Source organism: Notothenia rossii, assembly GCF_949606895.1.
Source record: "Notothenia rossii genome assembly, chromosome: 7".
In the NCBI taxonomy this organism is placed as follows: domain Eukaryota; kingdom Metazoa; phylum Chordata; class Actinopteri; order Perciformes; family Nototheniidae; genus Notothenia; species Notothenia rossii.
Genome location: NC_136905.1, coordinates 63,944,748 through 63,968,579, shown reverse-complemented (window position 1 = coordinate 63,968,579; position 23,832 = coordinate 63,944,748). Strand labels below are relative to the sequence as shown.

Below are 23,832 nucleotides of genomic sequence, written 5' to 3'. Positions count from 1 at the left end.
ATTTGTTAATATAGTTTGTAGACATTACTTCACAGAGAAATAAAAAGGTTATGGGCACGTTCAGAAGTGGAGAGAAAACACTGCGCAGCTATAAAAGCTGCAGGTCCAGACTGTATGTATAGACTTAAGAGTTACTGCAAACATGTGTAGCTACTTTATTTATAACATTTGTTATAAACACACTTGAAAGAACTACACAAACACTGTTCACCTATTGATTCAATTATTTCTTCAGTCTGCCCTGTTTAAGAGGCCTTGACTTGTACAGAGTGTAGGGCTGTAATGAATGTCACATTTGAAGTCTCAGTTTTTCATATAAAGCACCAAATGTCTGTTTATCTCCGAAATAAAACTCCTTCAAAAGAATACCCTGAATTTGAGTGAAGTCCTTGTGTAAAACGTTTTTTTTATGAAGAAAAAGGAAAAGCTACGCAGCATTCAAATGTTGTCAAATGAAATAAAGAGGCTTCAAACTATCCGTTACAGCCCGAATTAAGAGACCACCGTAAATTATATTTTTCCTGAAATGCAAAACGTATTCAGAGATTTTTGTGAATAATAAGCGGAACGACAGACATAGAGAGCTTCAACTTTGCTGAATGTAAGCACTAAAGAAAATCAAATCTATCCATTTCCCTCATGCCACACCAGCCTTCCACCTGCCTTCCCCAGAAGGTCATCGGCTGCTCACTGCCTTCTCTGGAGGAACTCTTCAGCCAACGTTGCCTCAAATAGTTGCAGACTCTTCACACCCTGGACACTTCCTGTTTGCTCTTCTGCCCTCCGGTAGACGCTACAGGTCAATTCAATCAAGGACAAACCGACTGAAAAACTGTTTCTACCCCAGAGCCATACGAGAACTGAACACCATCAAACGTTACAACTTGCAACTGCACTACTTTTTAATAGTTTTATTAACTTATTAACTGATCAACATCAGAGATGCAAAATATCATCCCTGTGTTTTTTATATTGTAAACTGTATTTAAATTATGTGCGGGCATATATGCATGTTGGTATGGATGTGTGAGCATATGTTTATGTGTGTATATGTTTATATACTGTAGATATATATTTATTCGTTTTATGTGGAAATGCACTGCAAGGATTGCTTTTTTTAAATTCGTTGTACCTGGTGCGATGACAATAAAGGAATTCTATTCTATTCTATGTACCTCCAGTCAGATGAAGGAGTGAAGTCAGACACCGTCCTACCCAGGGTCTCATTATGCCCTTCTGCGACAGCCATCACAGGGATGTAGCTTCTGAAAAATAACAGGTGACACGGTTAAAGTTTGACATGCATAGTAGGAAAGAAATGTGAAATTAAATCACACTTTGCTGACCTGAGATCTTGACCAGAGGTGGAGCAGTGGACTGGGTATGGTTCTGATGGAGAGTCTCTCACAGTGCTGCTCAGAACCGGTGCTCTGTGGGACAAGTCGGGAGAAATACTGTGGCACCATTAGTCCACAGATTATCTCATAGCATTGGTCTATAGTAGGGACTAGCAGTCATTCGATGCTGCCTGTATTCATCCTCTCTTTTTATCAGTATCATTGCATACATGTGCTTTTCTTCACCACAAGAGGGAGCCACTATACAATGTAGTTGCATAGTTTGCACTTTATTGACAACCTTTTTGAGGCATGTTACACGTCTTTTAATAAAAAATGGTATGGTTTGCAGTTTAACTCCTGTTTCAGTTTAAAAGTGTGATAGAATTATTTATTTATATAAAGATAAGTAAATCATTTTGACAAAAAATGTTTGGATGATTATGAATTAAATGAAAGAATGGATTATTTAAATGTAAGATGAACCCATTGATGATACAATTTAAGAAAATTGATAGATTTTTGTTATTTTTTCAAATCATCGGAGTTGGATGAATCTGAATTTCCGAATGATGGGACAATGAGCTTTGTAGCTACATTGATGACAGTGTTTGCTAAAGGTCTCAAAGATTAAACCCCAAGAAAGGATACAAAAGAATCCTGCACGAACAATCCACATATTTAATACATTCATTTCTTGAGGAAATTAAATGACCTTACAGAGATTTCTAGGAAATACCAAAGACTCGGTTGATAATGATAGGGCTGCAAAATATAAGAAAAATGTATTGAAATTGAAATATCCAGAAGTGCAAGATCTAAATCTCAGTAAGCGCAATATTTGGTGAACGCCAAATGTGAGAAAAAATCTTGATAAAGTGTTATTGTGCTGGAAAGAGGTCACGGCCTAGGAAAGGTTTTCTACAAACTTATTAAAGAATCCTTGTTTGGTATAGATCCTTTTGAAAAGTCACACCTTGATACTTTTTATATATTTTTTAATGCTGATGTAAATGATGTTTTAAAAAATGGAAACAATGTGCAATTGCAATTAGTATTTTTTTCCAAATGGTCTGGCTTCATGTCTGCTGTGTTATCCACTTCCTGTCCCCTCGCCTAAACCAAACGGAGTAGTAAACAGTCGGTGAGAAAGTTTCTGACAAAGGGAAATTTAGGACAACCAGTGTTGTAGCGAATTAAAGTGTGACCCCCTCCTAATATCCTCATCCTGGTTGATGGAGCAGAAAATCACAATGACATTACCTTTCAACATTTGTTTAACATTTGTTCCATGGAAACGAGCAGGAGCTGCAGGTTGTTGGCTATTAAATGCTGTTCCAGCCCAGATGGTGAAAGGGTAAAAATAACATGAGTGAGTTAAGACGGAAATGACTCAGTGAGGGAAGATGTTTCCCTCTGAAGCTTGGCTGGTGTCTGCGTGTAACAAATGGGCTCGGTAGCTGGTTTAAAATGAATGCTTAATGTCCTCATCACTGCTTGTAACACTTTTCAAATCTGGAAGAACAGACTAAACAGAATCATCTTAATATCTCACCGAAATCCTGGAGTGCTGGGTGAAGATGGCTGTGAGGTTCCCCTTGGCGACCCTGTGTGACTTCTGGCTGTGGCCTCAGGCTCCTAGGAACAACCATTGAGAACGTTTTTCTGGAACACTTCTCAGCAAACACCATTCCATACCGATGACAGTCCAACACAATGTGGCCATATGTTACTGACGGCGAATGGGAACTGAAGACCTCGGGAGTTACAGTATGTTCTCTTCTTTAGCTCCATCATATCTCTTACTCAGAGTCTGATCAATTACATGTGTATCGCTTTCCGAAAAACAGAACAATAAATGGTTGAAAAAAGCTGCCAGATACAAGAGTACTGGCATGGAAAACAGCCGGCTTCCTGCTTGGAAGACTAAAAACTGCACATGTAAGGTCTGTCTGTCAGACTTCCTCTTCTTTCCAGTGATAAATTCCCAAACCTTGCTCAGATGTGAGTGAAACATTTCCTCCGTATTCATGGGACCAAAACGATAGTTACGTCTGTAACTACGGTTCTATGAGTCCCGGATGACCGCCAGAGGCACTGCTTTAGCACTGGATATGTCCATCGCGCGCATCCGCGAGTACCAATAACAACAAATTCACCTGTGACCCACGTGACACCGGCTATATCTGCTGGTGTCGTCAGAGGATCTGTTCCCAGAATCTTCTCGCGAGCACACAAGAATTCTGAGTGACAGGATACTCTGGTGGTCATCCGGGACTCATAGAACCTTAGTTACAGCCGTAACTATCGTTCCCTTTCGTCCCTACTGACCGCCAGAGGCCGTGCTTTAGCACTGGATGACTTATACCAACCAGGTCATGAAGAATCCAAGCCCTTGGTCACTACTGGAAGCAGATGAGCTCGGCAAAAGGACCGCGCCCAAAGGATGGGGAGTGGCGACATTAACCTGATAAAACCTGGAGAATATGCCAGAAGACGCCCACGACGCCGTGGCGCAGATGGTCTCCAGGGGCACCCCTCTCAGGGCAGCCTAAGATCTTGAGATGCTCCTTGTAGAGTGGCATCTCAGCCCTGATGGCAGGGGGCGGCCAATGGCCCCATAGGCATGTGAGATGGTATCGACAACCCAGTGGGGCAGCCGCTGTTTTAGAGTGCACAACCTCTTTTAGTGATGCCATGGCAAACATAGAGCTGCTCCGACTGCCGTATACAGGCAGTAGCATCAATACGCCCTTAGGGCACCCTTAGGGCACAGCAACTCCGACGTGCCGTTCTCCTGAATGTCAAAGCGTGCCAGCTGGGCAGGCCGATTGAAGTGGGTTTGTGGATGCACCTTGGCAGGAAAGCCACATTTGCCCAAAGGGCAACACCTGAGAGTCCCACCTCAGGCATGCATCGCTCACGGAGAGGGCATACAACTCCCCAACTCGCTTCCCTGAGGCTATGGCAAGCAGAAATGCTGCCTTCGTGGACAGCCACTGAAGCCCTGCCTGGGCCAGGGGTACAAAGGGAGGAGATGATATGGCATCCAGCAGCAGCAGGGACAGGTCCCGAGCCGGAGCCCTGGGGGTGCTAGGGGAAGCTGCCGTAAAGCCCCTCTCAGGAAGAGGGACACCGACCTGTGGCACTCCCCCGTGGCGCAGTCGACCCGAACATGTCGGGCAGAAATAACAGCCACCTAAACTCTCAAAGTGGAGTGAGAACGTCCACTATCTAGAAGGGACTGCAGTCTGGGCAACAGTGGGCATGTTGTCCGAAGGACCAAGTTGGGGTAAGCTGCACAGCCCAATGCTCTAGCACGTTGACATGGCGTGCACCCTCCTGGGCAGACCACTGACCCTGAACAGTCCTGCCCTGCCACACTGCACCCCACCCTAAGAGACACGCATCTGCAGTGACAGTCTCCCAGCGGGATGGGATGGCGCCCCTGGGCACGCCCATCAAAAGATAGGCCCTGTCCCTCCAGCGGGACAGAGAGTGGAGGCACCGCTGAGAAACCCTGACTCTTCTGTGCCTGTGCCACTTGGCGTCCAAGTGGAGGCTGTTCAGCCACATTTGCATGGGGCGCAGCGACAGCAGGCCTAAGGGCACAACGGCTGAGGCAGCCGTCAGTCCGCCCAAGAGCCGGAGGAACTGAATCTGCCGGTGTCGTCAGAGGATCTGTTCCCAGAATCTTCTCGCGAGCACACAAGAATTCTGAGTGACAGGATACTCTGGTGGTCATCCGGGACTCATAGAACCTTAGTTACAGCCGTAACATGTTGCCCAGCCTGAAGATGGGAAGAAGGTGGAAAATGTCGTCCACACGACGAGGTGACAGGTAGGCTCTCATGGCAGCCGACTCTAGGGCCATCCCCAGGTAAGTGACCTGTTGGGAAGGGTCCAGGCAACTCTTCCCGGTGTTTACTGTTAGACCCAACCGGGCTACGTGAGATAAAATCAAATAAAATCAAGTTTTATTTATATAGCACATTTAAAAGCGATTTTTGGTTGAGCCAAAGTGCTGTACATATAATAAAAACACACATTCACAATAAAAGACAATAATTTAAAACAGAAATATAAAAGACAAAAACACAGGGAATAGTCAGGTGTCATACTCCGCTCTGATTAAAAGGCCAGAGAGAAAAAGTGTGTTTTTAGTGAGGATTTAAAAACCCCTAGGGTCTGGGCCGACCTCACATGGAGGGGGCAGAGTGAAACCAGCCAATCGTCTAAATACGGCAGGACCTTCAAGCCCTGCGCCTGCAGGGGTGCGAAAGCTTCCGCCACGACCCTGGTGAACACCCTTGGAGAGAGGGAGAGACCAAAGGGAAGCACCCGGAACTGATAGTGTCGGCCCTGAAAGGAAAACATCAAGAACTTCCGGTGGTGAGATGCAACCGGCACGTGGAAGTAGGCATTCCTCAAGTCCACGGTTGCGAACCACCCTGTGCATGTGCTGTGGTCAGCATGTGGAATGGCAGCACCTTCAGGAATCTCTTGATTCCTCTGAGGTCCAAGATCAGACGAAATCCGCCGACTTTCTTGCTCACGAGTAGAACCCCCCCGGCTGAGCAGAGGGTCTAATGCAGGGGTATTCAACTAACATTCAACGAGGTCCAGTTAGAGAAATTGTTCCCATGCAAAGGTCCGGAACATCAAAATGTCTAAGTTGCTTTATGAATTAGTGTGATATGTATTGAAGTAGCCTGTAGCTTTATCAACGTCTGCATGTATTCAACAACTGAATGCCAATCAAATAAAGTACAATTCATAAACAACAATATTAATTGTCAATTAACATTGAACTATACAGATATACAGTAAATACTGTGGATATGTGTAATGTTCCTCTCGGGCTACATTTAAAAATAAAATAGGAGAAAATAAATAAAATAGCTTTTGAAAATGTGTGCATCTTAAAAGTGCTTAATTTTAGATTCATAAAATAAAGTGTAGCAGCAGCTTGAGTTTCCCTTTTTCTTTGTTAACCGTTTCACATCATGACTTAACAGTTTCAGACGATTATAGAACAATATCAGTCTTTACACATCATAACAATTGAACAGTTTTAAAGTTTCTCTTTCTTTCCCTCTTACTGTATATTGCAGTCCCTCACTCACTTTTTTTTAATTCAGTGCGAGAATTGAACTCGAGCTTGTCCTGCCAGGAGTTTGTAAATCTGGGCTGAAATGGTGTCAGGGCCATTCTCATACACATGCAGACTCATTGGTTAGCCTCGGTTAGCCTGCCCTGGAACTGGAACGATATTTTTTTTTTTTTTATTTTATTTTCTGACTTGAGAGGGAATGTTTGGTCAAACACTTTGTGTTTTGTCTCATAGTGGCGTTTTGGCACTTTTAATGAGCGCCACGGTCTCTGAACAAATGAGACACACTGGTTCTGTGCTCCCAGTGGGCAGGATGAACATGAATGAGTCCACTCAGGGTTAAAAGCTCTGTTCTCACTGTCCACTTTCCTCTTCTTGGAGAGCGCCATGTGTAATTATTTGTCTCTCCCTGTCTGCCGCTAACACGCCTGTTCACTCTCCTTCTTCTCTCCCTGTATCGCTAATAATTCTCTTCACTTACTTTCCTCTCCGATTCTCTCTGCCGCGCTCTCATCTCTTCTTCTGTGTTTCTCTGCCTGTATCGCTCACTCCTCTCTTCTTCTGTGTTTCTCTCCCTGTATCGCTCACTCGTCTCTATCGCCCCCTGTCGGCAGCGGTTAAAATAGAATCGCCCCGTCAAAATTGAATTCCCCTATTAATGTATTGACTATAGGTCCGGGTCCGTATAGGTCGGCGTCTGGGTCCGGATCCGGACCGCGGTCCGCCTGTTGCCGACCCCTGGCTAATTGCTCGATTGCGCCCTTTGCCAAGAGGACGGACAACTCTTGGGCCAGAGCTAAGGCCTTTGCCGGATCGCTGACAACTGTCATTTTGACCCGGCCGAAGGCCAGGGGCCGGAACTGCAGTTCGTAGCCCTGGGTTAAGGTGGAACCACCCAAGGGTCGGAAGTACATGCAGCCCAGTTACTGAACTGCTGCTGGGAAAAGCAGCCGACGACCGGCACACAACGCTGTCACAACGCCACAAGCAGAAAGTACAAAAGAGCACAATAAGAGCAACTTTATGGTAGAGGAAGCGGGAACACTGTTGTCACCAGAAAGTCTAAGCCAAACAAAAAACAAGACAGCAATCAGGACAACTTAGCTGGGAGAGGGTGCGGGGACACAGCCATCACCAACAAAGTTGACACAAACCTGTCCGTCGAGGCTCTGCGCAGCCAGCCACAGCTCCTGGAAGACGAGTCAACAACCCGCGGCTCCGACTGGATCAGTCGCGAAGCTGCTCGCGGCCAGCTACATGCAGAGAAATCCCTCAGATCAAACGTTCAAACTGAACTGAAATTGATGGCTACAAGAATATAGCCACAGTACTCTCGCGCAGCGAGAAGATGAAAGGAACAGATCCTCTGACGACAGCGGCATATGTAGCCGGTATCACGTGGGTCACAGGTGACTTTGTTGTTATTGGTACTCGAGCTGCGCATGCGCGCGATGGACATATCCAGTGCTAAAGCACCGCCTCTGGCGGTCAGTAGGGACGAAATAGAACCAACGTTTTAAAGACAGCAGCATCTGCTGGTCAGATGTTGCTGCTTTGTATCTTCTTCAGTGGTTTCCAAAATGTGCCATCCAGCCTTAAAGGCCACGCAAAGAGTGTGATTTTGGCCAATCTCAACTTATCTTTACTAAACACAAGTTTTTTAAAGGGATAATTTGAATGTTTTAGAATGGGGTCGTATGAGGTACTTAGCCATACTTAAATTAGATGACTGCTGGCAAGCCCCCAGCAACTAAGCAATGTGCTTCTGAGGACAGGGGTTTGCAGCAAAATGTCTTTTAACCCCCTGAAAGAAAAGCCTCAATATGTTTGCTATATTTATAATACATTTTTTTCTTTCAACATTATCTTGCCTTGAGACTGCTAGGATGTCCTAGGATTAACTGAAGAAATGAAGTAAATGTTGCTTTCATCAAAGCCACTAGACTCCATTAGGGCTAAATATATCATAACTTTTGTATATTCGGAAATATATCATAAACATTTTAAGTGGGGCCTTACTTTAAGGTGGCTAAAATACGTTTTTTGCTGAAATGCCAATCAATAGCAGTACTTGCTTAGTTTAGTCTAAGTCAATTCACTACTGTCAGTTTCTCCAAAATGGGAGCGTTCCAACACTAAAACACTGAATATAAAGTACTTAATTCAACCCCACTTCAAAACATCCAAACCACCCTTTTAAGTAATTAGGAACAAACAGAAAGTGATTATTATTGACTAAAAATAAACATTGACTCACTTCTTATCCCCCCTTGTGTTTTTGAGAACCCTCTTGACCATGTGGTCCTTGTTAAAGCTCTAACTTCTCAGAGTGTATTGATGCTGTTGCTGTTCTCCTGGCTCTTGCTTGGGCCACATGGAGTTCTGTAAAAATGAGCTTCCTCCTACGTATCTTCCCACCAGGGCCCATTCAGCATGATGCTGAACAGAGGCTGCAAGGGTCATACTGGTGCCATAAAAACCTCCGAAGTCAGAGACACTTGCATTTTCACTTACACAAACTAAGCTGTCCGTGGAGGCCAATATTCAGAAAACACACACAAACACACATAAATATACAGATTTCATGGTTTTAGAGACACTACCCTTGCCATGGTGTCATTCTAACAGGAGCTTTATGTGCTGTTGTCACATAGATAGGTAGAGATAAAGTGAGGTCCATCACCTGCACGCTGGAAGCCTCCCTGCTCCACCACTGATGGAAGTCTTTCTGGAGCTTGACCTTCGCCCTCTCCAACAGCAGCTGCAGGTGCTCAATCTCCGTCCTCAGAGCTTTGAGACGCCCGATGGCGCTCTTGTAACTGACAGGGGATATTAGCAGCAGCAAATTAATCTTTTGTCCATGTTGTAACAGCATCTGCTGTGACTAATGAATCTAAGCAGTGTGTTGGGAGAAATGAAAGTGAACTCTTAATACACTTACGCCTTCTTTTCTTGCTCTATGTGTTTGCACAGGTTTTCTTCCACGGGGTCGTACTCCTCCTCGACCTCTTGGTGATTCTGCATTACAGCTGGGGAAGGATTGGACAGGCACAAGACCGGGCAAATGTTTTAGAGATAAGACACTGCTAAACTACAACCTTGGAACTAACAATAACATAAAAATGCTACATTTATTGCAAAACCATTTTAAAGACCCTGTGAAGTGTGCACCTGTGCATGATCTGTTATGCTAATACGTATAGTAATGACCAAAATTGTCCATTGGAACCCATATCAAAAGATGTTGGAATAGCAACGAATTTGACGAGTTTTGAATTTTCCGGGGAAATCTGCTGTCGACCTTCGCCTTCGTGGGCGTGGCTTGCGATCTACTGCGTGACGTCACGAGATGGACGCCGCCGCACTGTTTACATTCACCACCGTTCATTTTTTCTCTTTTTCAAAGTCGAATTTCTCAACGTTTTTGAGCTAGTATTTTCCTGGAAAGTGTGTCGGAGTCGACTGGAAGTGATTGCCAATCGAGAAAACCTGACAATGGAGGCGACAGTGAAGAAAGAGGGATGAAAAACACAGGGGAAAAGATGCATTGCCGCTGGCTGTAGTAATGTCAAGTCTGCCGAAGTGGCGATGTTTCTGTTCCCAAAAGATGAAGGTGAGCCTGGCTGGTGTCATTGTTTCGTAGATTCTTTGATTGATCATGATAAATAAAGGCCACTGGTCGATTCGAGAGAGAGAGAAAGAGAGACTGAGAGAGTTACAGGGTTGTTGTTAGCATCTGGTGCTAGCTCGGAGCTAACGGAGATTAGCTGTTTCAACAATAAGGAGAGGGAGAGTGCTCTCCTGTGGGACTGAGAGAGATAACGTCAGCTCAGGGAGGTAAACTGTAGCCTAAGTTATCTCAGTGGGTTTGGTCATCTATGTAAACAAATATTTCCATCTATGTAATATTAGTTGTATAAAATAGGTTAAGAAATCCTTCCAATGTTTTTTGATTATTGAAATATATGTTTCATATGAGTGTTGAGAGCTGTATCCATAAATCTCTTAATGTTGCCCTCAAAGTGCACCAGATTGATCACTTTCCTCATCTATCCTGTCCGAAAAGCTGTCCAAATCAATCATTTCTCTCACACTAGTATCACTTTCCAGAGTCTCCGCCATGTTTACAATCGCAACTGGGTACATCTTGTGACGTCACAGCCACTATTGTCTGCAACTTCCGTTAGGCTCAGACGGCAAAATTAATAATTCATTAATTCATTAATTATGAATTATAAAAACATATTTTAGCCATGAACAGGCACAATGATATGTAAAGAATGAAACTGCCATTTCATTTTGGTGCAAAAACATGCACTTCACTGGGCCTTTAAGGCATCATAGAATGACATTAAGAGATGCGTCTCTTTTATGAGCTGCAATTTAGTGAGAAACATGACATGAGCTATGCTTTTCAATCATTCTCAATGTTTTCAAATTTTATGCAGCTCAATTTAACCCAAAATCCCTTTTCTGTAGTCGAAACTGGCTTCTTATACAATATTTTGGGGGATCTTAGAAATATATCAGTGATTTGCTGAGTAAATCGCCAATTTTTGTTCTAACCCAACTTGCATAACTACGGGAAAAGGATTAGAAATTAGATTAAGTCATAATTCTGATTCATCAAAAAAAATGAAAGAACATTTGGTCATATCTCCAAAGACCTTTCACATGTGGCCCTAATCCTTTTTCCTACATAACTGATATTTTTAAAATTAACTCTTGATTTGATTTATATCTTACGTATCACCTGCAGTATTGCAAAGGACCCCTAGGGGTACTCCTACCCCCATTTCAGATACACGGCAGTAGATACAATCTCAAATAAAGTACAGTGAAAATGCTCAGAAGCTAGTAGATGCTAGTACATGAGACTGCATTTCCTTCAAAAATACAATGTTTTGGCCCTGAATAATCGAAACAAGGCTGCTGTGAAGTATTCTCTGATGCGGGACTGAAAATAACAAGAAAAGCCTTTGGAGCCGTAACCGGAGGGAGATGTTTGTGTCCTTTACAACCAGAATTCCTCTTCAAAGCATTTATGCCACTGATCAAAACAGTCAGAGAAGAGTAAATGAAAAAGTCTTAGAGTTGTGACGCCCAGTCTTTGGTCGCTAAGATCTCAGTCAGCCAGGACTACTGCTAAAGCTTTGAAGTGGGCACCGCTGCATATCAAATAAAAGAGCCCACAATGTGTCACAATGTTACCGGCAGCATACTCTATAAAGAGCTCAATATCTAAATCATAATAAAAATAGTTCCCATTTGTGGCAGCTTTGTTCATTCTTTGAGTTTGGGCTTGAGGAGCAAAGTTAACCTGGATTCTCCGTTGTTGTAATTTCAAATTGCAACAGTGCAAAATGTGGAGATTTTCCATATGATGCATGTAATTGCTTCAAGTGCCCATGCAATGTTGAGCTGGTTGTGTGGGTAGATATGGTTTGATATTTCTCTGTTTTTCTATCGACACATGGTTACATTTTGCTGTGGGAATAACATTTGTCATTTTGATCTTACCATGAGCGGCCCTCTGTCTCCTCTGCACCTCTAACTGCTTTTTCAACTCATCTGAGAAAGAAAGAACAATACAAATGTAGCTTTTTAAAAAACATTTTTTCTCTAAATTTTATATCAAACAGACACAATACACCTTCTATTAGCCTAACATTTGTGAAACATTTAAAACAAAGTTGAGAAAAAAGTGTCGAGGGCCCCTTTAATGTAGGAGTTTGTTATCACAGGTGTGGATCTTAGTCCACGAGGGATGTTACAGTAAACAAATCCATTGTCTTTTAATTGTTGTTTCACTAACAACTTGTTTATTCTGTGGGTCCAATTAATACATCATTCTTGCATTGATGAATAATGACGAGTCATTGAGGTGTTTGCAGAAGATTTTCCTAACTTAAAGGTCCCATGTCATGCTTTTCCGGTTATTCCCTGTCCCCTTGTGTGTTATGTAGCTTTTTATGCATGTAAACGGTCTGCAGAGTCACAAACCCTCAAAGTACGCCCTGTAGCGAGTAAAACTCTAACACAGAAAAGACCTGTCGCCTCCTTGGAGATTTCTCTTTTTCTTTTTCTCACTCACTCACTCACTCACTCACTCACTCACTCACTCACTCACTCACTCACTCACTCACTCACTCACTCACTCACTCACTCACTCACTCACTCTCTACACACACACACACACACACACAGTAGGTGCTCCACGTTTGGGCGTGCAGGTGCTAGTGGAGCTTCGCAGATGGGGTGCTGCAGCCCCCTCAGCACCCCCCCTTCCTGCGTCCATTCGCGATGTCTCGCTGTCTCGCAGACCCCACGCAGCAACCAGGAAATGAACCCAGCTCACACTGTCCGCTCTTCATAGCAGCGAGCCGCACAACGTCCCGCCAACACGGCACCCAGGCCCCACGCAGCATTATCATCTGTTAGTCATTACTGGTGTCATTTTCGGGTTGCTAAAGCCATTGTGAAACATAATCACTGATGTTCCGCTGTAACGGCCCCTACACACGGCGGCGTGCGTTGTCGCTTGCCGGCGGGGGGGGGCTGAAACTCGACCAATAACCAATCACATGAATCTCCCGCCCCAGACACACAAGCACGCGGTTTGATTGGCTAGAGCTTGTACTGGCATATGATTCGATTGGCTTACGCCTTCGTCGAGGCGTCAAAAGTAGAACAGGAGCTCCAACAAGCCGTGTAGGACAGAGAGTGAATATACATACTTTACAGAGATGCTGTATGAGAAACCAATGTGAGTTTGGAAAATTGCAATATAAATCTATTCTAGTAGACCTCAACAATGGAATTATGATCAGTAGAAATGACTATGACATAGGACCTTTAACTTCAGTGAGTCAGGAAGCAGCATGAGAGAGGCGTTCAGGGTCACTGCCTCTCATGTGGCAATGATACCGGCTTAACATCTGGGGAAGTCATTTTCGTCTGTTCTTCTGCTCTCTCTCTTCCCCTAATTTACGTAGTTAATTGCCCCATACGAGATATTGAATTTGTGAGGCAATGCTTCAGTGGCATAGGAAGACTGTAAAGTAAATGTACTTGAGCATATTGTAAAAGACCATACTTGAGGTCATTAATATCTCCATTTAATCAGGTTAAAGCGTGGATACATTTACTATAAGATAACTTGAGGAGACTTGTGATAGTGTGTCTGATAATGAGTTTAGTGAATGAGCATGTATGACGAGGCTAAACGATAAAAGAGACATGGAAGTGCAGTTCTGTGGTCAGTTTCCATTACAATCCCTCAGGTATTATACACATGTAGACGGTGCCGTGCTGTAGTTCTTTCTGTAACATGATCCTGTCGCCAATCTTAAACCCGAGCTCCAAAAATGACAAATCCAGATGACTTATCGTTTTGCAAAAAGAGAAAAGAACAGGAGTGTGGTGAACTGCCATTTCCTGCAACACCTCTCAAGGTGCCATAAACCTCTTGGCTCAGAGCTCCTGCTTTATCAAAGAAAAGATGAAGACACTGAGAGCATTTAAGACTAACATGTCCTGCCGGAGTGACCCAGAGTAAAGTGCAGTCTCTCATGAATATCCTGGGGTTTATCAAGCATGACAAATGTTATTATTACAGACTTCAGGTTGAGTTTTACATCAGCTCTCAGATTTCCACTGATCCAAAATGTTTTGCCCATGCAACACACAGACCAGCTCATCTTTCAAAAGTCTTTACAAACACCTTTTTTTAAATGCAGGCTGATATTTAGGGTTTCTGCTGACAGTGGAGATGTGAATGGATGATGTGCAACGTTACAAATGACACACAGGGACATGTTGTGCCCATGATGATGGTATTTTTCCTAATGCCTGTGGAGAACCAACCAGGGTATGGGAACCTCTCACAGAATCTGCAGTTAGTGTACGTAACTGAGAAAGTAAATGAGCTGAGAGGCCCTGTGGCTTTACATTGTGGTCAGGTAGCCAGTCCAAGTCTTTATACAGACACAACATTCTCAAACATGACCCAAAACTGAAGAATCGTTCAAAACAAGATAACAGGATTAAGACATATTCCTGCCAGGGAAGCACATAACAGCAACATATTCATAAATACCACATACGAGGAATTTGCTTTGATATATAAAGTACATAAAACATTAGTAAAATACTAGTATTTAAAGTGGAGAGCTGTGCAGATTTTACAAGTAGCATTGAACAGCAATGTGCAAAATTGGGGATACATTTACTATACTATAAAGTTAATTTGGGACTGATAGTGAGTTAAGTGAACGGCCATACATCACAATCCCTCAGGTGAAGAGCACATGGGAGCTGAGGGCACAAGGGCCCAACACTAACTGTACAGCTTACATGAGTCATGCTACTGAAGGTTTTCCGAGGCCAACAAATGAGGACTAGATGTATTTATCACGGGTCTTAATACAATTTGACATGCTTTATGGCTGGCTGATGTATTCCTGATTCTGGATTACAATGCAGATGTACAGCACAATATTCTACTCAAGTCATTTTCACCCAGAAAAACTCTTTGCACATTTATTTAAACAGACAGGTGATTAAGAGAGAGAGGGACGATTGGAGAAAAAGTTAGAAAAATTCCTGCGCACCTGAAAAAAAGTTTTTAGTTTTTTACGTTAAGGCCCAGATGTCTATTGCATTCATAATTGTGTATGGTACTAAATGTATCTTTGGTATTTCCTTTTCGCGTTTTTTCTGAAATGAAGCTTATTATGCAACTTGGACTGCCTTACTCCTTGGGGCATGTAGGGTCCATGGATAGGGATCATTTCATGTATGCAGTGGAGGACAGGGGTACATTTTATTTTGGTTTCTTAACATATATTTACACTGGTGAAGTGTTTGGCTTTTAGTATTGAGTGAGGCTCTGATTTATTATAAATGTTTCCATTTATTTATTGATAGTGACTTCCTATTTGCAAGACAAGAGTTTTGATACAGGTTCATTTACTTAACATGCAATATTCGGGATTGTATTTCTGAAAGGCAGTTTGTCACTTCATACATGAATTTCATAGACATCTGCATTTATTACGTTTTTTTGGAGAAAATGTACAATTGTGGTCACAGTGTTTTATTTCCTTCTAGGTCCATATTTGAAATTGCAGATTGTCAAGAAAGATTCCACGAGAGATTAATTTGGTACGTGTCAAGTAAGAGTGGTGTGCGGTGTGCTTCCTGCAATACTATATTACACTTGAGTGTTGCTCTCCTCCCTGCAGGACATGACTGTGGGCTTTCAGCCTCCTCCAGACCATGCAGGGTTTCCTCCCACATCGCCAGGAGACATGCTGTCGTCTTTAAGGACCGGTGTCAAGCTACAAGCCTCAATAAATATTTGGTGATTTTTGTGGCTGGAGGTTAAACCTGATATGCTGCACATTACCACAGCGATCCCGAGATCCAAGGATCGTAAGTTCTCTCCAGCTTCTCAATATCTGGGTGGGGTGTTGATTTCAGTGTGCATGAAGAATGAATGCACTAAATAATATGACCATCTTGAAAATATTGAGGTACTAAAATATAATTTAGATAATTGGTAGATAACTACCATCACAAGTGTTGCATTAACAAAAGGAAACAAGCAAGGTTGTATTAACTTGATCTCCACAAACAGATTTTGCATGAGTGCAGAATTTGCATTTGGACGGAACGCAGTGGTCGAAGAGTAACCTTGGAACCCATCAGCCAAGCTTTGATAACTATTTTGCTTAAAATCAGCTTGTAAACTGACCACTTCTGAAACAATTATGGTTGTAGATGTTCAATGTCCAAATCCAGTATTGCGTCTCACGATGCTGATAAGTCTGATACCAATGAGCACTCGAATAAAAGCGTCTAGGCCCTGATATGTGCTGGCAACACAAAACCTTACAAAATGTTGACTGTTATTCGGAGAATGGCTAATACTAAAGCAAAAACCACACAGAAATGTCTCTTTAAAAGGGCCCCTATTATGCTGATATTCGGGTTGATATTTGTATTTTGTGTCTCTGACATGTTTCCATGCTTTAATGTTGAAAAAGCTCTTTATTTTTCTCATACCTGTACCATGCCTGTGCTGCAGCACCTCTTTTTACCCTCTGTCTGAAACCAGAGCCCAGTCTGCTCTGATCGGTTAGCTGGCCGGCTCTTTTTTGATTGGATAACCACTTAGAGATGCCCCGGGCCTTAGCCTAACACGAACAATGTATTGGAGCACAAGCCAATAGAAACGCGAGTGTTATATGGCTATGTCCTTATGTTACCGAAGTAGACAAAGGAGTCCAATGGAGGCGTTTCAGGCAGGTACTGTAGTGTGGGAGAGAAAGTCCCTCCGGAGGGGACTTGTTTTTAGCATTTGCAGAACATTTACATATACCACAAACCTATATGACTGACTAAAGGAAAGGGAAAACCCCCCAAAACACAATAGGTCCTCTTTAATGAGCAGCCGCTGACATTAGCACTACAAGAAGTTATGTAGATTCTAGAGGCCGCTGGTTACAAAGACCACATACACAAATCAAATAATATTTTCCCAGCAGTATTCCTTCTCAAGTGCTTGGCAACCACCTTCTTGGTGATGATAAAGGTTTTAAGGCTCCAATACACCTTCCTTGAATCTGAAAGTCTTCCTCTCTGTGGGTCACTTCAGTGAAGGTGAGCAGAAGATGAAAGTGGGATACCAAAGCAGTTCCCAGATGCTTCATCTTGGACTTTACTGCACAAATCCCCCCACATCTGGCAGAGAAATCAAGGAATGCTGCTTATTTCCAGCTGACCTACACCTTTGATGAGGTAGAAGAAGTGCATCGCTGATCCTTCTGAATAAATATACATCCTTGCACTTTCTGGACCTAAGGGCTTGGAACGTATATGCTCCTCCAGTGGGATTGGAGCCACGCGCCACGGCCAAGAACAATACCATAGAGTGGGCTGCTGTTTGGACACTGGTGTCTCCACGGGCTACCGCCTCTCCCTTTTCTCCCAAGCTACTGACCCTCCTGCTGGGTTCATTCATGAGAAAACACGCCACAAAGCTTTTGACTATATTATGCTAAATGTTTCTCCATGTTCTACATTAACTATGAGGCACAGGTAGAATACCATTTCCAAGAAGGGCTTCCAAGATGGCAAGGAAACGCACTGAGCTAAACATTATGGTGCTAGTTTCCATCCAGAAGCGGCAACCACCTTCCACTAAAAACACCGTCCCTCATCTAGGAAGAATGCAGCCCCATGCACCTCACAGTGTAATAATATCTGACAGCATCAAGATGCTTTCTGGGTATCATTCCAAATTTGAGAAAGTTGGAAAATTGTTAAATCTTACTACATTAATTTAGTTTCTCCTCATTGCTCCCTTTCATTGATGATGTCTGCAGAAGACATTTGAGGAGTAAATATTCAACACGATGTCATAGCTGATTTCTGCGTGGAGTCTGACATGTCTGATATTGGGCTGTGTCAGCACATGGTCTGATTGCTGAAAACAATTTAAATTCCAAATGGTGATAAGTGTACGCTGGCATGTGTGAGGGTAACAGCCCGAGTGCTACCAAACCACCAACCGTGATCTGAGGCAGCGGCGATGCCAGGCGCTGGTGTGAGGCAAACCTATCTATTTCAATGGCATGTGAAATGAGCCACAAACACACGCAGTCCAGGGAAATTAATAAATGTAGCTTGCAATAGTAAATGTGAACCAGATTGAGGCCTAATAACACATTTTAACTGCTCCGAGTTTGCTGGAAAATCCAACCAAAGTGCAGTGAAATCATTTGAACTTGTTGCCACATAACTGTTCTTTAAGTAGCATTCTGTAACCCATTATGACTTCAAATCAATGTGGACTCTTGTCCAAGTATGATGATGCTTTGATGACATTTTCTATTACATTTAAATCTTGAAGAAATAAAGTAATTGTTGAAGTAGTTCTTGGGCTATTTAAAAAGTATGTTTTGGAACGGTTCCCTCTAGTTGCAGTAGGTGTGAACACACTTTCTACTGATTTTGCCTACAGAGCAGTCATTAAAGTAAAATGCTTGAGAAGTATTTGAGTAGCCCAATGAGACAAGAGAAGTTGACGACTGGTGATATCATGCACTGGGAATAAATGAGCAAAATGTAACACAGTATAGAATGTGGAGTTTGCTGTGCAACAGGCTCACAGAATAATGTTCACACAGGTGATTAAACAACTATACATCATTTTGTTTTAACTTTTTACTTTGATCTACATTTAGCTACAATGTAAATACAACATATTTACCCAAGTCATAATATTGAACATGAGGTAAATGTCTTTATAGTAACAGTACTTTCTTTTTTGAAATATTCTATTGATCTTTCCATCCCTGCAGTTGGTCTATTCATGGTGTGAAAGTATTAACACACAAGAGCTTTGATCTCTGCCCAAACCAAACTGACCCTGGCCCAACATGCCAGGCATTTGAGCTTAAATACTTGTACTAAATGTTTGGATTTACAATGATACAGTATTTAAAGTGACAAAATATTGGAATTAGGGGATTATTGGCTTATAAACGGTTGAAAATCATGTCACAAATGTCTGTCACGCACTGAAAATAATTCTCAAAAAATAGAGAATGTGACTTAAGTTTCTAATATTTTTGTATACACCCCCTGCTGCCATGGTTTAAACTTAGGTGGGGTATGTATAATATACAATAACAGAGACATTTGGAGGTAAACCCTGTTATCACTCTGCATTCAGTCAAGTGTGGGTTATATGCCAGGCCTCATGGTGGCATAGTAAAGCTACCTGTCAAAGAGGTTGTTGAGAGGAGCACAGGGGTGTGCTAACAGAGTCGTCATAAAAACAGCCTGAGCCAGGCTAGTTAAAAAACACAGGTTGGAAGGCTAGCTGGATCAAAAATCAGAACGCCTCTCAGTCCTGGAAAAGTTCAGGAATGTGCTGAGCGACATTTCTCCACTCCAGGGAAACAGAACCCCAACAGTGATCTGTTCGTTAAGACTTTCCAGGCAGGTAGGCTGCTCTCTTCTTAGGCCCCAGAGACCGTTAACAGAAGTGTTCAGCGTTCTTAAGTGCTTTCCTTATAGCTTCGTTTGCCTCTAGTTTAAAGATGATGTGGATGACAATGTCGTTTTCACAGCTCCTAAATGTAATGTGATTTCTAGAGGGAGATTTCTGTTGCAACAACTTACTTATTCTGTTTCTAGCCTCATTCAGTTCCTCTCCAATTCTTCTGGCCTCAGCTGACCTGCTCAAAAGAATGCAAACGTTAATAAGGCGATAGAGATTTGATGAATTGAATGTTGTATAAAACAATAAACATGCCAAATGCAACAAGATATGTTTTATTTTGCAGACAATAAAGGCTTGAAATGTACTATCAGTTAAGTATTGCATAAAACATCCATTTCAAAATATATCCGCATTATTGCTCTAAACACAATAGCAGCTGCTAAGGTCTTAAATTCTTCTGATGTTTATAAAAAAATCAACCCATTTTTAAACCTGGCAGACTGCAAGTGCTTACAGTCCTACTGATGGCCTTACTGAGTAAAATGCCAGGGACTTAAAGAAACGCTTTAATTTGAATAGGTTCACTCAGGCATGTGGATGGGAGAAACGACCATTTAAAATGATTAAATTAAAGGTAGTTTTTCTGAGGTACAATAGTAAGGGTGCTGAACAAATAAGGACATATTGTAGTTGCATGTAAATGATGCATGTACAGTATTTAGTCACCTGTTTCCTCTGTGATTTATGAGAAAATAGCATTGAGCAAGCTACAAATAAATACCACACATGACACTGCTCACATAACAGAACTGTACATGTATCCAGACGGTAACAACTTGTCCTTTTGGTCACTCACCTCTGTTTGAGCAGCTTCTTGTTGTCTTCAATGGTCAGATGGTCCTCATGGTCTCTTATGAAGATCTCAAAGGCCTCTTGCTTTCCCATAGATAGCTGTGGACCTGAGAAAAAAAGATCCAGCACTGAGACAAGATGTTCTAATCATCAGAAGCTGTTCATAATTCATGGTATTTATTGTTAGCGCTTCCCGTCGTCAAAGCGCTTTACATTACATATATTAGACATGTCATATTTTGGGTGAAGCGTCTTGCCCAAAAACACAACGGCACGCTGACTGCAGTGAAGGTCAAGGAGGAATTACATTACATGTTACTTGATAGATCCAAAGCGACTTACATACTCAATACTGTGGGCAATCCCCACAGGAGCAATTTGGGGTGAAGTGTCTTGTCCAGGGACACAACAACATGCTGACTGCAGTGGGGTTTGAACCTGTGCTCCCCTGATCCGAACATCAACGTACTAGTCCACTACGCCACAGCCTCCCTGAATTGAATCTGTGCGCACAAACCCACTGCGCCACAGCCGCCCCAAACATATTCATATCACCAGGTCCAAGTTGAAAACATGTGCTAAACCTACCATACAACATGCTATCAAAACAAGACAAATACATCTTCCAACTGAGGGAAGTTCTGTCGGTTCCTGCTGTGAGACTTGAGCTGTAAGCGTTCTCACATCCACAGGTACTCCACTTCAATCTGGCAGCCAGATGCGAGCCAGAGCCCCTCCGATATAGCTGACCTCCCACCTATTAATAATTACAAAACTGAAAACTATTAGCCTGCCATTCACAGTTTAGAGAGAACATAAACACACATATAAACAGCAATTCTAAGCATGTCAGCATTACATGGCGGATGCCCCAGGGCCCAACATGACATTGGCATCTTGCCACATGTAAGGGATTTACATCATTTTGCAAATAACATCCTGCTGATTTTTTTCTTTAATAGGCTTGTTATAATATTTAATGAGCACATAAAGCGTAATCTGCTTTCAGCAAACAAATAAAGCAAGGCACACAAGTTCACACAAAGGGTTTACATGTGAACATCAAATTAGTTGAACAAGTATATGTTTTGCAGATGACTAACCATTGACATGATGTGAAAAAGGGAAAGGATGGTGTGTTCAACAATACCATATCTTAAAATGCAACAACATTTGATGAAAAGCAGTGTAGACCTTACAGCATACAGTATACTCTGACATGGCATAGTAGCAAAAGCACAGGTATTAGAGTAACTATAATGCCATTAGGAGAGCATAGACCTTCAAAAATGCCAATGGTGCCTTCTGTCACATCCTGGCCCTGGCTGATCGCCTCACTCCCTCACCTGGTGTGTTTTCCCTCCCTGTTAATCACCTGCCTGGTCTCAATCAGCCTCAGCTGTCCATAATCTTCCCTCCTCCCCTGTGTATTTAGTCTGTGCTGTTGCCTTGGTCAGTGCCAGTCCGTCTTGTCTGTTTTACATGAAGTGCTCTAAGAGACTCCCCAAGTGTAAGCTACAGTTCTAGCAGTTTGGTGTTTTTCCACCAACTTAGTTGGTTGTTTTTCGTTGCTTCAAGTCTGTTCATTTTGGTTCTTAACCTGTATTATTTTTTGCCTTTTTGATTAAAGACCTGACCGAACCTTTTTGCCTGGTAGTGCTTTTGAGTAACATTTTCTTGCTGGTGCCAGTACCTGTGACTGATACCTTCTCGCACATTTTTGGATAGTCCCATTTGGGAAGTTGGTTGGGGGAATAGAGGCCGTTTCTCAATGTCGAGTACACATGCTGCAGAGCCACTATTTCAAGCATACTACGTCATTGAGTGCCGCCGAAGCACTGTTCCAATGTCCAGCCTACTTGGAAATCAACCGAGCCCGGCGTACTCCATTTGGAGAAATATCGAGGCTGCACATGAGTAGACTCCACGGTCTTAAAATTCCCACAATGCTTTGCGCACGGACCAATTTCCCCAGATCTGTGGTGGAAAATGTAAGGCGGGGCCTCTCATGACGCACACTTGCTAGCCTGTTCCTCTCTTTGCTTTCCGAATGTCAGAAAGTAATCTTGCCTCGCTTCAGAATCAAGTGACTCGGAAGACATGTGCTACCAAGCAATCGTACTTGCGATTGAGAAACACCCAGAGAGTCTTTCTTCCCACGTTGTTGTGTTGATGGGCTTCATTTGTAATGTGACAACACAGGCCCTTCAAAGAAGATGTGTTGATCAGACTTGGGCAGGTGTCCACAGGAATGTTGTGTGTGGGAGAGAAAACTCCCTCTGGAGGGAATTTAGGGATTGTAGCCTTTGCAGCCCATTTACATGCACAAAAACCTGTAGAACATACCAAAAAAAAGGTAAGCCCCAAAAAGAATAACAGGGCCCCTTTAACATTATTTTATATATATTATTTAGCACAAATGCCCTGTTAAGCAATGTAAACAAAAGAAAAAGACAATTTGTTTATCCGCCCTGTGATTTGGACCGGGTCCAAAATTCAATGACTTTTCCCTCTGCCCATCCTACAAGCTTCCACCAAGTTTCATTACATTATAGCAAGTATTTGCTTTGTTGTGGTACAGGGGACATATCAATTGTATAAAGTCAGTGTTTCCAACAAACCAATGTTCTTTCCCCCCCTCTATGTATTCCCAGCATTATATTGTAACATTTTCCCATTACCCAAAGGTTCACAATGATTTCCATCTTGCACCCTTGTTCAAATGTGTGAATCGTTATTGACAAAGCTGTTATATCAGAAGGCATACACAGGACAGTAACTCATGAGAGATTTATTGTTGGACAGTCAGGAATTTTGTTTCTTTATTTTTGGAAAGTCTTGATTGAAACCAGCAGGCATTTCACAAAAGTATGTTGAAATAACCAGCCTCAACAAATCAGTTTAAAGGGTTTCTTGAGAGATATGCACTCCATTCGACTCTTAAAAGCGACATTCCAGGAATATCTGCGAATGATATGACATCATATCATGTTGTACTAACATCATTTGTGGGGTAACGAGATCACATGGACCTAAGGCCAAGTTTCCTAATTCTTCTTTTCCGTGCTTCAAGTGCTGACAAACCACATTGGTTTTTAAAGGGAGGAATGTGTTGTGACTATCAATGCCGTTTCAACACACTTTAGAAATAAAATACCTGCAAAATAAAGTTATACAGCACTGTTACATTAATTTATAAAAAAAAAGAAGACAAATATTGGGCACCATGTGTCGGGTATGTTTGTAGAAAAATGTACATGCTTAATAAAATAACAAGAACATTTCTGGTTCCTATTGTGGGTAACAGAAGTATGACTTACAGAGGTGTCTATCGTCTGAGGCTTCTGCTTAGATCACAGACAAAGTGTGGAGGGCCTGGTAGAGTGATCAGTGTCTCATTACATGCTAGCAGGACTTGCAGTAAGATCTAAATCTTCCTTTAAGTCTCAGGTCTCCTTCGGCTGCTTAATGCAAGTCATCAGCAGCCTGCATTACAACAGGAACACCTTGTCCAT

General features: G+C 42.5%; 1 protein-coding gene across 1 annotated transcript in view; it reads right to left on the bottom strand.

Annotated features, from left to right (window-relative positions):
- The window catches only part of LOC307046432 (kinesin-like protein KIF6), a 73,370-nt gene that overhangs the window by 7,362 nt on the left and 42,176 nt on the right, over positions 1-23,832 (bottom strand). Inside the window, exons 13-22 of the mRNA XM_079692826.1 lie at positions 22,999-23,063; positions 20,906-21,074; positions 20,322-20,424; positions 19,645-19,700; positions 11,971-12,021; positions 9,392-9,479; positions 9,134-9,269; positions 2,893-2,975; positions 1,347-1,454; positions 1,176-1,265 (exon numbers count right to left, since the gene is read on the bottom strand). Of these exons, the coding sequence (XP_079548952.1) occupies positions 1,176-1,265; positions 1,347-1,454; positions 2,893-2,975; positions 9,134-9,269; positions 9,392-9,479; positions 11,971-12,021; positions 19,645-19,700; positions 20,322-20,424; positions 20,906-21,074; positions 22,999-23,063 (949 nt within the window). The remainder of the gene's footprint in view (positions 1-1,175; positions 1,266-1,346; positions 1,455-2,892; positions 2,976-9,133; positions 9,270-9,391; positions 9,480-11,970; positions 12,022-19,644; positions 19,701-20,321; positions 20,425-20,905; positions 21,075-22,998; positions 23,064-23,832) is intronic.